This window comes from Glandiceps talaboti, chromosome 18, assembly GCF_964340395.1.
Source record: "Glandiceps talaboti chromosome 18, keGlaTala1.1, whole genome shotgun sequence".
Classification (NCBI taxonomy): Eukaryota; Metazoa; Hemichordata; class Enteropneusta; family Spengelidae; genus Glandiceps; species Glandiceps talaboti.
The window spans coordinates 9,093,499-9,108,144 of NC_135566.1; the positions used below are offsets into that span (position 1 = coordinate 9,093,499).

General features: G+C 37.6%; 3 protein-coding genes across 3 annotated transcripts in view; all 3 read right to left on the reverse strand.

Moving 5' to 3' along the window:
* Window positions 1–333: 333 nt before the first annotated feature.
* LOC144449366 (protein rolling stone-like) lies at window positions 334–3,414 on the reverse strand. Its single transcript, XM_078139894.1, has 3 exons — window positions 3,340–3,414; window positions 1,201–1,423; window positions 334–920 (listed from the first exon to the last, which is right to left on the reverse strand). The coding sequence occupies exons 1-3, from the start codon at window positions 3,412–3,414 to the stop codon at window positions 334–336; spliced, it is 885 nt and encodes a 294-aa protein (XP_077996020.1).
* A 1,585-nt stretch (window positions 3,415–4,999) lies between these two features.
* LOC144449572 (uncharacterized) lies at window positions 5,000–6,657 on the reverse strand. The gene is made up of 2 exons (XM_078140133.1): window positions 6,565–6,657; window positions 5,000–5,848 (listed from the first exon to the last, which is right to left on the reverse strand). Exons 1-2 carry the CDS (start codon window positions 6,585–6,587, stop codon window positions 5,377–5,379), a joined length of 495 nt encoding a protein of 164 aa, XP_077996259.1. The 5' UTR covers window positions 6,588–6,657; the 3' UTR covers window positions 5,000–5,376.
* A 1,847-nt stretch (window positions 6,658–8,504) lies between these two features.
* The window catches only part of LOC144449073 (uncharacterized), a 33,634-nt gene continuing 27,492 nt past the window's right edge, over window positions 8,505–14,646 (reverse strand). Inside the window, exons 47-54 of the mRNA XM_078139492.1 lie at window positions 13,830–14,073; window positions 12,769–13,341; window positions 11,987–12,190; window positions 11,442–11,632; window positions 11,143–11,251; window positions 10,607–10,935; window positions 10,191–10,398; window positions 8,505–9,519 (exon numbers count right to left, since the gene is read on the reverse strand). Of these exons, the coding sequence (XP_077995618.1) occupies window positions 9,257–9,519; window positions 10,191–10,398; window positions 10,607–10,935; window positions 11,143–11,251; window positions 11,442–11,632; window positions 11,987–12,190; window positions 12,769–13,341; window positions 13,830–14,073 (2,121 nt within the window). The 3' untranslated portion in view covers window positions 8,505–9,256. The remainder of the gene's footprint in view (window positions 9,520–10,190; window positions 10,399–10,606; window positions 10,936–11,142; window positions 11,252–11,441; window positions 11,633–11,986; window positions 12,191–12,768; window positions 13,342–13,829; window positions 14,074–14,646) is intronic.

Below are 14,646 nucleotides of genomic sequence, written 5' to 3' on the forward strand. Positions count from 1 at the left end.
ATCATGTATAAAGAGCAATTGAAGGTTTGTAAACATATTTAAAGTATTTTCGTTTCACTATAATTTGAGACTGAATTGCACAAGTTGAAAGATTCAGTACATGTAACCTAATCAGTAGATAAATCATGACGGGGCGCCCTCACTCATCGGTCAACCCCTCTCATGAGAGGAGGCCGATAAGGGCGGAACGACACGACGTATCGTACAGGCTACATGTGACTTGATTTAACGTAATCAAAAGATAACGACATGATGAACTGCGGTAATAACTGCATCATAATACAGCGCTGGGCCTTCAAAGTAAGGCCCAATGGGTATTGAGTATTTACATTATTAAGTTTCGTTTTTAACTTCTCCTTCCTCGATATCTGCTTGAGTTGTTTTATCGGACATCACCATCGTTGGATTGTCGATACCCAATACCGTCTTGGAAGGTTCGTTGTTATTCGCGATGACTGTGACGTCATCAACAGAACGCGATCTTTGAGGAGCTAGTTTGTTCTTCACAAAATAAGTAGCCCATAGCAAAAATTGGAAAAATATTATCATAGCAAGGCATCCAAAGGCAGTCGCAGTCGCTATACCAGGGTTTTCGGAATAGTCTAAAATAGGATATATGGCGTTACCACTTATACCCCAATATATCAAACTATGACTAAGGTATGTAATGCCGTATATTGCGGGATAAATGACGTGTACATAGCGAACTGGCATGCCGGCGATAACGACTTCTAGAACCACTGCAATGAAGTTAACAGCGTGTACGTGAAAATCGCCAACCTCCAGACCAGCTCCTTCGTAGAGGCTAACCCAGTAGATCAGTGTGATAATAGGAGCTACGATGGCGGAAAGGTTGAATAGTAACCATGACAACATGAAATACCACGGCGTTGAATTTGGTTTGCTCCATGACGCGAGTCCTGTTTAATGGAACACAAACAAGTATGTTATGGTGGTTATCCTGCACTACTATTTCTATTATGTGGATCTCATAAATTATGTTCACAATATCAATGATATAAAGGCGAGTTACAGTACCTGCATACGTAGATGTCATTGTGAAGCCAGTCTAAATTTGGCAAATATGTGGCAGACGTAGTGGTCAATGGTTTACAGAAGGCCACATTCGAAATTGTTCGTGTCGATGGTTTTGAAGTCCAATTGCAGCATAAAGATTTAAGTTAACTATTCGGTACTCACCAGTTTCCGTTTTTCTGGTACGAATGTGAAAATACAGTGTCGTGGACGAGGCTGTCACCAAGTACAGGGTCAATGTCATAAAGCCCCAGTTCGTCAGATATAAGAAATAAGCCCCTCCATTGTTGATGATGCTAGCAGTCATGGAATACAGTAGCCAGCCTAGGAAGTATAGCCCAAGTATGATACGGTAGATGCAGAAGATAAATGGAGGAATGAATTTCCACTGGAATAAGGACAGAATTAAAGAATAAACTGATATATATATATATATATATATATATATATATATATATATATATATATATATATATATATATATATATATATATATGTGTGTGTGTGTGTGTGTGTGTGTGTGTGTGTGTGTGTGTGTGTGTGTGTGTGTGCATGTGTATGTGTGCGTATATTATATATATTATATATACATATATGTATATATATATATGTATATATATATGTATATATATATATATATATATATATATATATATATATATATATATATATATATATATATATATATATATATATATATATAATCACTGGCGAGAACAGTGCTCGGTGCAATATTAGTAGTAGAGCATTATAGACTTAATTTAAAAGAATATATATATATATGCATATATCAATATATCAATATCAGGTCTATAATTAAATTGAAATAATCGTCGTTGTGGGTGTTGTTACAACTTTTCACCAGATTCGTCTATCACCGTACCGGTACCATCACCTTGGAAGTAGAAGAGCGTTCAGACATTTGAGTCAATGGTTGGATTTATGATTATTAGAGATATCAACAGTGTTCAAAGTTCGAAATAATAAAAGGTATAGCACACCATAATTTCATCATGCAATTCAAGTTGTCATAAATTTGAGAGTATTATGGGATGATAATTGCCATGCCAACATGTCAATAACATCCCACTGTATGTGACCAGTTAAACATACAGTACAAGCTGTGACGTCTAAACAAGAATTTGAATATGGATTTCTTCTCTACATATCTCCAAATTACTGGACACATATTGCGCATTGCGCAGTCTCTGTCAATATCATATCATATTTGAAGGTAATGTAAGACATAATATCATTTGTAATTATTACCATGTACAATGTACAAATTTAAAATAATCACAATTCCCCCAAAGGATTGAGACTGATCGCTACCAAATACGAGTAGTATATTTTTAATGTCCTAAAGAAATGCCAACAAGTGGTGAATTGTTTATCTAGAATAAAATGCCAGTTTTTGTAAACAACGATCTGTACATGCAGGTTATGTAATAATATGACTTTCGACATAATGTTTTTTATTTGTGTAAAATATACAAATTAGAAATGTAAATTTAGCACAAGAACAGCAGCTACAGTTACACAAGTATTTGAACAACGTGTGGATATTGGGCTATTAAAGGTGATCACCATGCACGGACGGCAGAACAGTAAAAACAAACACGAAGAGTTTTCAGAAGTGGTTGTGGATTTTGACCTAGTTCTCTCAACAGTTAGTGCCAAACATTCACTATTGGAGCCAAAATTCTATCCGATTCAAGTTGACGATGATTTTTGGATTTTAAACTCTTTCGCAAAAGTGCCATGCATTCACTAGTGAAGTGAAAATTCTTCCCGCCTTTTTAGAAATATTTGTATTTTTTAGGATACAAAACAGACTCCACTAAAAGTAAATAGTTTTTGTCGGATGTAACTAAAATGATTCAAAATCTTTGCCTCCAAACTAGAAGAAGTACGGTTTTATCCTAGATTGAACTACTGATCTCGCACCTTAAAGAGTTTGTGGGGTCACCATATCTTGAAGGGGACTACATATGTGTCGACATACACATGATACAAAATGTATTCCCAGACAGAGTTACGGAACAGCTCCAGACCACTAATGTTTGACTGTTCTGGGGCTTCAGCTTAAACCCAGTTTGACCATGGCGAATCATACATTACTTTATGACAACTTGATATAAAGCTTTAAATTTGGAGTGGATATCGCTCTGGGTCTTTTGACCACTCGCTGTACTGTAAGCAGATCTTAGAGGAGACAAAATCTGTACTGTAAGAAACACTGTTGACATACTACAATCGGAGTGACCATGGATGGCTCACGAATACATTAATGAAGTAACTTACCTGAGAGTTTGCAAACACTGAATTCTCCTGGAATCGGAAACCGAAGTCAGACTTCTTGACCTTACAACACCCCATTATTTGACAAATACAACTGGAGACAAATTTGCAGGCATAAAATCAACGTAAAATCAATGTCTCAACTTAGTGTTGAACAAATAGTTTGGTTTCTCGAGAAGCGATGTCGACTCTAACAATAATGACAACCAAACACGGAGTGAAAATAATGAACAAGTCAATATATGCTTTTCGTCTTACGTAACTTTACTATTGTCCACCTTTATCGCGGCTTCAAAGTTGGCGAAATTTGATTTCAGTTGAAATGGGACAATGTGGTGTGTAGTTTGGTTCTAATGTTTGAACAACCAATCAATATATAACTGGACATTGTACTCCTCCGTCACAAACGTGCATACCTACACTCCGACCTTTCACCCGGTTTATTACTGATCACATTTCCATTATTAGGCCTAAACAAATATTGTTTGGTTCCGGTTACCCGACCCCACCCAGGCTTTCACTACGTACCGACCCTAACTTTTTTTGTACGTATTCGAGAAAAGTAATAAAACCGCAAAAATTGTGAAGTCTCACGAAAACTAGTGGATGCGGAGGAAACTGACATCAACTTAAAAGACAATATAAAACTGTTCTTCCAATCTGTAATGGCTGTACAACTTGATAGGAAGAAATTAATAACACGGAGGCCATTTGGAAAACAATATATGGAAACTCGAACCTGAACTAGACACTCAGACAATAAAATAAAAAAAAAAAAAAAAATCAACCTATCCCACCTATTCTAAAATTGAGTGTAATCGGAACCACGCAATTTTTTTATTAAGCCCGAGAGATCTTACGAGAGATCGTAAGATTCGATGAAAGATAGCATTTAGTCTGCCAACGTGGCTTCTGACTAAACCACGTGAATCGTAATAATACCGTATAAGAGCTAGACTAGATAGCACCAAACTACTTACTACTTCTACAGAGCTATAGCTATCATGACGATTTAGCCAGAGGCTGGTATACGACGTCCCCCCCCCCCCCGTGCAATCAGTCAAGTTTTAATTTGTATTGGAAGATATCGATAATTCATGTGCTTTTTCTAATGACAGTAGTCTTGCTGCTAGACGTTCGGGCTTTCTTTCGATGCTATAACTATAAGCGAACGAAGTTCCATCCGCGATAGCGTTGTTCGGCGGTGTGTCGTATTTTATCGGAAGAACATCCGAGGGCTAGCTGATAGACTATAATGACAGCAGCCGGGGACAGGAGTCCACCCTTCATCGACACTGAATTCGATACAACACTGGCATCTAGACTATATTGAGAGTGATGCGTGCAGCATCTTACCAAGACGTGACAGATACGTATCATCCAAGGACACGTCAATATTGTTACTCCATGCTGTATTCTAATAATCATGACATTTATCGAACGCACCTCCGAACCTTCGTCGTCACTGAGATGCCGTTTGGCTTACAATTTGTCTGGTCTCAACAAATAATTGCACAGACAGACAGTATCACATTAATTAATAGTGATTCGACTTTTATTAATTTAGCTTACACATGTCTAATTTCGGGATCGATTTCGACAAATGCATTTAAACAAATTAAAACAACTAATAAAGGGTGATTTGTCTTCTACAACGTGCCATCTGTACTGGTACTGAAGGCACACTGATTTCATTATGCCGATTGAGTACCAACCACCGTCCTACCAAGTTTCCGGCACATCAGATAGCCTGTTATCAGCAGTATCATAAACTGACGTCCTAATTGCAACATTCCTGAATTGTGACGCGTGTAGACTCAGTCTTTAAGATACGTTGTCTCCCTCCGGCCTCCTCTTGAGAGGAGTTGCAATTGACCGATGTGTGAGGGCGCTCCGTCACGGCGTACGTACCTCATAAGGCTTTTCCCTACAAGTGCCATAAAGTAATGATTTGAAAATCTGGTGGTGTGTTTTGTTCTTAGGCTAGTGATTCATATCACAAAGGTCATAACATGAATGTATATTATAGTGATCGTTATTCTAAACACTGTCCATGGATCCGTAGTTCACATGACTGCCTCTATTTGTGACAACATTAATCTCAGAATCTGCAGAACTGCATCCCCTTTTCCAGGAAACCATTGGATCACACGAATGGTCAATATCAGGCCGAGAATGTGACATTGATGAGGTGGAATTGAGACATGGCCTGGGAGATGTCGATGTTATGCCCAACGTGGCGTTTGTGGCAACAAGGCGTGTATTAACCTGTTCTTGTTCATTTACTAAATTAAAATGTTCCTGCTGGTTTTCTGCGCCATTCTGACGGCCGGTTTGCCGTGAAGTCACACTGCAATCATGGTCAGCCATGTTATGTCGATCAGAAATACGTCGATGACGTGGCCATTCCTCCCACGGATCACGAAGAAGTTTGTATCGTCCACCATATTCCAAATCTTCAGCTTTCCCACTTAAAAACATCATATCCCAAAAGAAACTGGCAAAGTGGTATCTGAAAAGTGTGAAAATGGTCGGGGGATTTTGATAAAAAGAAATACTGCTATGGACGTTTTGGGGTTTATTCATCGTAAGTTTAATAGATTTTGGCAATCATGAGTTACAAACATGGACTAGACATGTACGTTGTTTCACATTGCAAAAAAACGTGCCTCGTCAAATAAAAAATCAATAAAATAGAAATTTCTCATCTATATTACCATTGACGATGTGAATATTTTTATACATTTCTTTTTCAATTATAGACGTATATGCCATATAAACACACATTGTAAGGCAGGGAGGTAGGCAGACATACATACATACATACATAATATACATACATACATACATACATACATACATACATACATACATACATACATACATACATACATACATACATACATACATACATACATACACAGACAGACAGACAGACAGACAGACATACATACATACATACATACATACATACATACATACATACATACAAACACACATACATACATACATACATACATACATACATACATACATACATACATACACAGACAGACAGACATACATACATACATACATACATACATACATACATACATACATACATACATACATACATACATACATACATACATACATACAGATAGGTAGACAGACAGACAGACAGGCAGACATGCAGGTAAACAGACAGACAAACAGATCTAGACAGACATAACTCAAAATACTAACCTCAGAGCAATTTCGGCAGTCATTCCCAGTATATCAACCACATTGGCCAAATTTGAGACATCTATAGTCCCTGTATGATCTTGACTTGGGACACTGGTAATGACTCCTTCAATATCAGCAATTTCTTCTTGTAGATTGCCGCTATAAATTGTCCATAATGTTTTAGTAATATAGACTGTTACAATCACGAACTCAACGAAATTTGTCAAACTTGCGAAGCAGAATACCACAAATGAGAGGAAACCATGCCAGCAACTAGGTTTGGTATCTCTGTAGACAACTGTCAGAGGACCGTTCTCGTTAGCGACTACTTGTAGAACAAACCAGGCCACAAGCCCACACGGCAAAGCAAGGTATCTTTCGGGTCGATGTCTTAAGTACAATGACTCAAACGAGAAAATGAAAATAAAGTAGGCAACTACGAAAATCACAACTAAGAAACGTTTCATAAACCAGTTGTATTTGAATATTGATCCAAGACAGCCTTTAACACATTGACAACCACATCCGAGTCTACAACGGGTTCCACGGAAATATAAGGCGACCACTGGTATAACAATTATCATTGATAAGAATGGTTCGAGGACTTCAACCACTGTAGCAAATTTATTTAGACTGTGAACTTGGAATTCACATTCAGCATTTGATTGGTTGAATTCGTAAGCACATAAAAGTTCCAAAATCAACTCTACAGCAACCAAACCGACGGCAACGCAGACAATTATGATAACCAGCAGACAGCAACATTTCACTTTCCACGTGTGTTTTACAGGTTCCGTGTCTTGTCCTTGTTGTTGTCGTTCCATATCCTCGTAATTTACTGATCAATATCTATTTCGTCCAATTGCAGGTGCGAGTCGACAGTAAACGAACCTTTGCACTCTACCTCACACTTACTGCAGTGTGTCCATACGCTAATAACATTCATATCATATATCCCCACTGTACTAGGGCAGACATCGCCTTGATTCCATGTCGTATCTTAACGCAATAAGCCTGTCGTTACAACCACGTAAAACTCTGTCAGTCTACAGCACCTTGTCCAAAAAGGTCTTGAATCACAGACAACTAACACATGTGTTAGTTGTCTGTGCTTGAATCAATAGATAAACGTTTGACGTTCACGTTTAACTGTACTCAATCAAAATAGTTGTTACGTAAAGGTATGCGTTTTAGTTGATAGCTCAATCGTAGATACGAAAGTGAAAACAATATATACTATATTCTGACCTGAAACCGGAAATTCCAGCATCTATAAATAGTACAGTGTGATTTACCGTGTTTCACCCAATCTCTATTTCAATGAAGAGAATTTCCACTGAACTGTATAGCATGGGGAATCCCCTTCAATGGAGTCATTGATCTACATATAAGGCAGACGAATTCCCATCATGCTGTGCAAGAACTGCTGAGACGTGTTTGCACGCTAGTTATTTCGTGTTCGAATGTAATCATTTTGATAAAGATGGAATGACCAAATATATTATATAACCTTGCAATTACGAACCAAGTTGAACAAACTGCGTGACTGATCATTTTGTCGAGATCAACTGTCTGAGTGTGTTGGTTGACATATCTGCATATACGCCCCATGTAGTCAAGCACATCTTTTCAATAGCGACATGGAATGGTTCTGTGTTTGCATTCAGACAGTGAGGACGATAAGTGGGTCAGGGGTTACGGAATGTGCTGTCTTGATAATGATGCATGCCCAAAGGCGTATTGGAAGAACAGCGTATGACTGATAGATGTATTCAATTCTTTGTAAAGCATGGGGTCACTTGGTGTGAACTTTCTTAAACGTGAATGCTTCTGCGACCACATTTTGTCCTTTTTAATAGCAATAAGCAACGTATGTATGTATGTATGTATGTATGTATGTATGTATGTATGTATGTATGTATGTATGTTAAAATAACAGGCTATATTGGAAGGTAAGGTCAGAAATGTTTTTAATTTCAAAACAAATTACAAGATTTACACACACGTTCCTTGGTTATAGGTCACATGCACACGGTTTCGCCTGATGAAATTAGCTGAAATATGTATAAAAGACGTCAATGTGTACACTTGCAGCAGTTAACTAGTGAACTACGGTATATATTATGAAGACCAAACGCAAAGTTACAGCCACGTAAACCACGTGTTTTGCTCAATAGAAAAGAGGTGCAGCCAACAGGCAGATTTGTGACTTTCATTAATTATGTATTGTTTCTGACCTAAAATAATGTTTTAATAGTAGCGCTCCCTCAAAAAAATTCTGGGGAGAATGTTTAGCTGTTCTTATGTGCCCACCCACTTGTGATAAAAGATATCTACCCTCCCTCCCTCCCAATGGGTTTCAACTTGCACGCCAACCTACTGTCAATGAGTATGCTTTACCCACACCCCAACAGGAAAACGTTTGTGTTATCCACTATACTAACAATTCATTTTAACGTTAACAATATGAGCCCCTCCCCGCACAATTACATGTTTTCGCCTCCAACTGTATCAAAATCATGAAAAAAGACTCCAAGGATAGTTATCATCACCATCAGCGCTATGCTTAAATGCACACTGACTTCATATCGTATATTGTGTACCTCTGCAGAAACCATATTAAAAGGTCTTTTAATAAATCAAGTTGTCAACACATTTTGTCCATTTATGTAATTTGAAGAGAAACGGTCATAATGTCTTTGTCACCGTCTTAAGTATAAGAAAGAACATCGTTGTAAATGTTATGCAGCCCAGCCTCGTTCACAGCCACGATAGTAACGAAATATTCCATTGATCGGTCAGCACCGAAGACGTACGTTGCCTGGCGTGTTTCATACCACTTGATGATATTACTTCCACCTAGTACAGTGCTGATGGTGATGTCATAGATCATTGTGGAGTTGCTTAGAAACACTTGATTCCAGTCCAGTTGTATGACATCAGAAGCAGACCACGTGTAATGCAATTTGTTTCCTAGAAAAAAAGATATTCAGGAATAAGAGGTATTTTTCTTACAAAGCACTTAGCATGTCGATAGTATATGTACCGTGACACCGAAATCACACCAGGAGGCGAAATTGCACGAGCACAGCCCGAGAAAACGCAAAGAATGAAGGCACAACTATATGACTGTATAGAATGTCATGTATATGTCCATAACTCTGGTTGAAATACACCATTATATATTTAATTTAACACATGTTACAAGACACATACAACAGGAATTCGACATAATGTACTTAAGTTCAGGAAAATATCAAGAACACCCAGTACATACACTGATTGAGGAGATATTGTTTCTGGAATGTGGCGTTTTGTTTGACAAATGAGTAATAGTAACATACATAAGCTTCAGTGAAACTTGTAAGCCTGAACCATTTTCGCTTTCTTTTTTAAACATGTTTTGAAACTAGATACCAGAGCTAAAGATTACCCCACCCCGCATATGATATGGCGCTGTGTCCGTGTTTAAGATGCCATAAATATATATTTTATCGTCTTGAGTACAAAATAACTTATGAATAATGGCACGTTCAAGATCAAGTAGCAATGCTTTACCGAAAGAATGTGTGATAAACATCATGGAAAAAGATACGAGTCTTACTGTCACAGAAAACCGTCAACTAAGAACAATGGTTCTTTACCTGTAATTATTGGATGTGATGTTTCAACAGAAACATCAGATGACAAAATATCACTCTTCATACCGCCATTATTAACAGCACGTAACTGCAATTGATATATCTTGTAAGAACGCATACTGATACCAGAGACCATTCCCGCCATTTGACCGTCTTGACCAATAACGTTCCAATCAGGATCAGCATTATAACCCTCTCCAAGAAGTCGACACTACGTTAACACAATAACATAGAATATATTCCAGTTAGGGGTATTCCATCCACTAAGTGATCACACCAAGTGAATCAATGCATTTCAGAAAAAAGAACTCGTCCTTGGTAGTGAATTAACATAACGAATATTGCTTTCTTGAACAGAAATATAATTGTTATGAAATGACGTTCCACTATATATTTCCAAACCACAAACAACATCTTACCTCATAGTAAGAAATGCCAGATATGTCTTCAAACCCATCCCAAACGATATTGATATTGTCTGTCCGTGATTGGTGGTTTCCTCTCGTTTCGTACATAGATGGGGAACTTGCAACCAGTCGAATTATAGCATCATCTATGGCAGGTCTTTGTTTGACTATGGTCACGCCACTAGATGTCACCTGACTGTACAAACCAGCAAAGTTCCTACATCGAATGGTACAGTACACTGTATGCCCATGCAAAAGGAGACCACTGAGGTCTTTCTCGGCTGTATGTAGCGTATCAGTAACTGTAAATGGACTCAGTGTGGCAGAAGACGGACTTAGCCCTGAATCGAAACAAGGAAAAATGCATAATTATGTATTTATATTATATTACCTCTGGGGATTCTTCCTTTCACCAACTGCCACAAAATTCAATATATTCGTTAGGGTATTTTAATCATTCATTTCTTAAAACATAATTTCTGGATTATATCTTGACCTCATAAACATTCATTGACCAAAACACCCTCATCTAGTTACTCTCTACTTACCTATTGCCCATTCACAGAATTCCACGCCACTTTCATCGTCAACAACATGCCATCGTATTGTGATTACATCTGATGTTTGATAGGACAAATCTGCACCTTCATTTCCGTCCTACACACAAAAAAACAAACACGTTATTAACGATCTGTATCAGTTTAAGGCATTAGGTATGAAAATAAATTACTTTTACATTAACAGCTATTATGGTTTATACTGTAAAGTACTTGGTGATGATTAATTGGAATCACAAAATGTATATGTAAATTGTAAATTAATGTAGAAATAAATTGTCTGCATTCACCTTTACACAGCATACATTAGGAGGTGACACGTCAATCACTACTTCTTCGGAATAGAAAACAGATACCAAATCTGCGGCATTCCTAGCTGTCACCGTCACATGAATGGGTATGCCATGGGTGAGAAGTATGTCGTCAGCAAAGGCGTGCGCAGATCTACCAATAGCAGTAAAGGACTGGACCTGAGTTCCACCTGTTGTCAATGAAATTAAATTTAGTGTTCACTGTGTTGTGGATGGCTAAATGTTTTTAGAATGACATAATTGTCAAGATGATATCTGATTTCCCATCTTATTCATTTGCTTCTGTCAACAGTACAGTGTGTATATTCAATTCGATATTGTTTGCTTATACTTGTTTGTGCCACTACCTTATTCAGGTGTTACTTTACAAGACCTGAATGATTGCTCAGTTCTATGACCTCTCAAAAAAGGAACCCGTGTCTTTTAGAAAGAAGACTGTTCTTAGGATGCAGTTTCTTGGATTTGGTTCAATAAGTGTAAAAAAAAAATATTTTAAAGAAAAGGACAATCTATAATTTTCTCACCTTTAATAGTTCCTATTGCCCAGGTGAATTCTATGATGGGAGACTCTGGATCTACAATATCCCAGCTTGCTGATACTGAATGTAGTTTGCCATTAGTTCTGGTGTGTACATGAATACAACTCTTTGCAATTGGTTGATTGACATCCAAATAATCATGGTCGTCAATGTGAAGATGTTGAACAGCCACGTTGTCAACTGCAAGACCTACAAGGGTATTGGTGATATCAGGGAGCTGTATCAACTGCTTCATGTTTTATCATTAATAATGTGAAGCTTTTTTTTTCAGTAACAACGTATGTTTTGTTGGCAATGTACTCAGACACACACGAACATTTTTAAGTATGTTCGGATACAAACAAGGCGAAACTGATAAAAATCTCAGGTTAGCAGAATTACTTCGTGACATTTCTTTTGATGTGTTAAAGGGAAATTAAATTGAAGTTGACTTGGCATTTCCATCAGGTGACATATTTGTCACACACACAGAAAATAAATACTCATAGAGGTGCCACACAGTTGGGATGTAGAAACAGAAAAGTAATCATATTGACTATCAGTAGGAGGTAAAGGAGTGAAGCCATTAAATCATGACATGTCCATGTGTGTATTTCCTTCAGCTGAAGCCTGTTTCTATTGACAATTTGTGACGTAGTATTGTGGAAAGTCGTGATCAGAATTGTTTAAATACTTGAAAATCTTTACAACCCTAAAGTCTATAGTATTTGAATATTTGTTATAAATATATGTTTTAAACCCTGGCCAGTGTAAAGGCATTCACATACCATTTCTTTCACCAAGCGAACCAATCTTTACCATTGATGACCTCGATTTTGCAGTAAAATAATAGACATGCTCATACCAGTCAACGTCACCATTACCATGACTACCAGTTCGTTGATACAGTTTGAAGACACGATGTAGGCCAGGAATTTGCACGTATCCTTCTTGTGAAAGAATGGGAACACTTGAGTCACGTAGATGGCTGATGTAGAAGGAAACCTTGTATTTTTCACCTTCTGTTGTTGTAATAGTTTGTGACACACTTCCATGTAGGATAAGATACGCACTTCCTGATTGGGCGTCCAGATTTGCAGACTGTATCACATGACCTGTTCCTTCCATCTGCCAGTCTTTGGGAAGGCAGATGACGGAGGGATATTTACAGTCAGTGTCATTATTTTCACTTTGTGTCTCAAAGTCTTCAAAAGAGGGATTAACTACTATATTCGAGTGACTGAGAAGATTGAGTATGTTTTGCGGAGGAGTTGTATCTATGGTAACGCCATTCGAAACCGCTACATCAGACTGCAACCCCGCTGCATCCACCGCAACTACTTTGGAGTAGTACCGTAGGCCTACAGAGAAAATGCAAACAACTTTTAACTATACATTATTGTTTACATGCAAATTTACATGTTAAGTAGAACACACGACGGTGACCAATTTTTCTGAAAACCAATGTTCTTGAGATTTATTTACACCTTGCCAGATGAGAGTTGATATCTGTTTCTTTTTCAATTTGGGTTTTCATCACCTTGTTTTCAAGGGAATTGACAATCTTTCATTTTTCACTTTAGGTAACGAAGTGTTTGGCCGCCAGATTGGATTCTGAAATGGCTTCATTTTTGGATCATTTTTACCTTATTTTGTTTCAAATATTTGCATGGTGACTCCGATTTTATTTCCTTATTTTAATTGAGAATGAATTGAATACTTTAATTTGACAAAGTAACAACAATTAAAAATGTTTAAGAATGTATTTACGAGGCGAATACTACATTTTCAAAGAATAGCATATGTAGATGTTACACGTTCATTAAATCTATAACGAGATAATAATTACCAAGTGTTATAGGTGTTGTGATGTCCGTGGAGTTTGCCAGATGAAGTCCAACGTCTTGACAAGGGAGTACATCTTCATGTCCAGGTTGACTACCAACACACCATAGATAATGATGAATTGAAGAGTGTAAATCCGAAAATCCATGCCATGATGCTGACACAACGATGCTGGAATTTTGATAGTCCACGTCATGAATTCCACGACCATCGTATACAGAGCCAGAGCTTGGTGGTATTGTATCAACCTGGAAGACACGAAATTCTTAAGAAATGTCAGATCCTTGTTGGGGATATACAGATGCTACATATAGTTGATTAACAATCTAGATTTTTGCTTATTTTTGTAAACAGAATAGTTGTCAGGACTCAAGTACTAAACGCTAGTCTGCTAGATTTCCCACGGTAATGGCCAGTCTGAAGCGTAGAAAACGCAGACCACAGGCAATTGTAACTAAATGATATGTTTTCATAAAAGCAGATAAATATGAAATACATGGTTACGTATTTGTGTTCAGATTTTTTTTAGATGGGCAATTTGTTTGACCTAATCAAAGATATCCTTGGGAAGAACTTTTAAGGTCTATGTCAGTGGTGTTGCACTATTCGTCGAGTGGTGAGTGATGATGTGATTAATACCACCACCACCACCACCACCACCACCACCACCACCACCACCACCACGATTCTTTCCCATGGTTTGATTAGGTAAAGATACACATTTTCAAAGAACATATTTATCAAGATATTAGATAAAGGTACTTTGCTCAAGACCTCATTTCGTCACACATATGATCACAATAGGGCTGCAGCTGTACAAT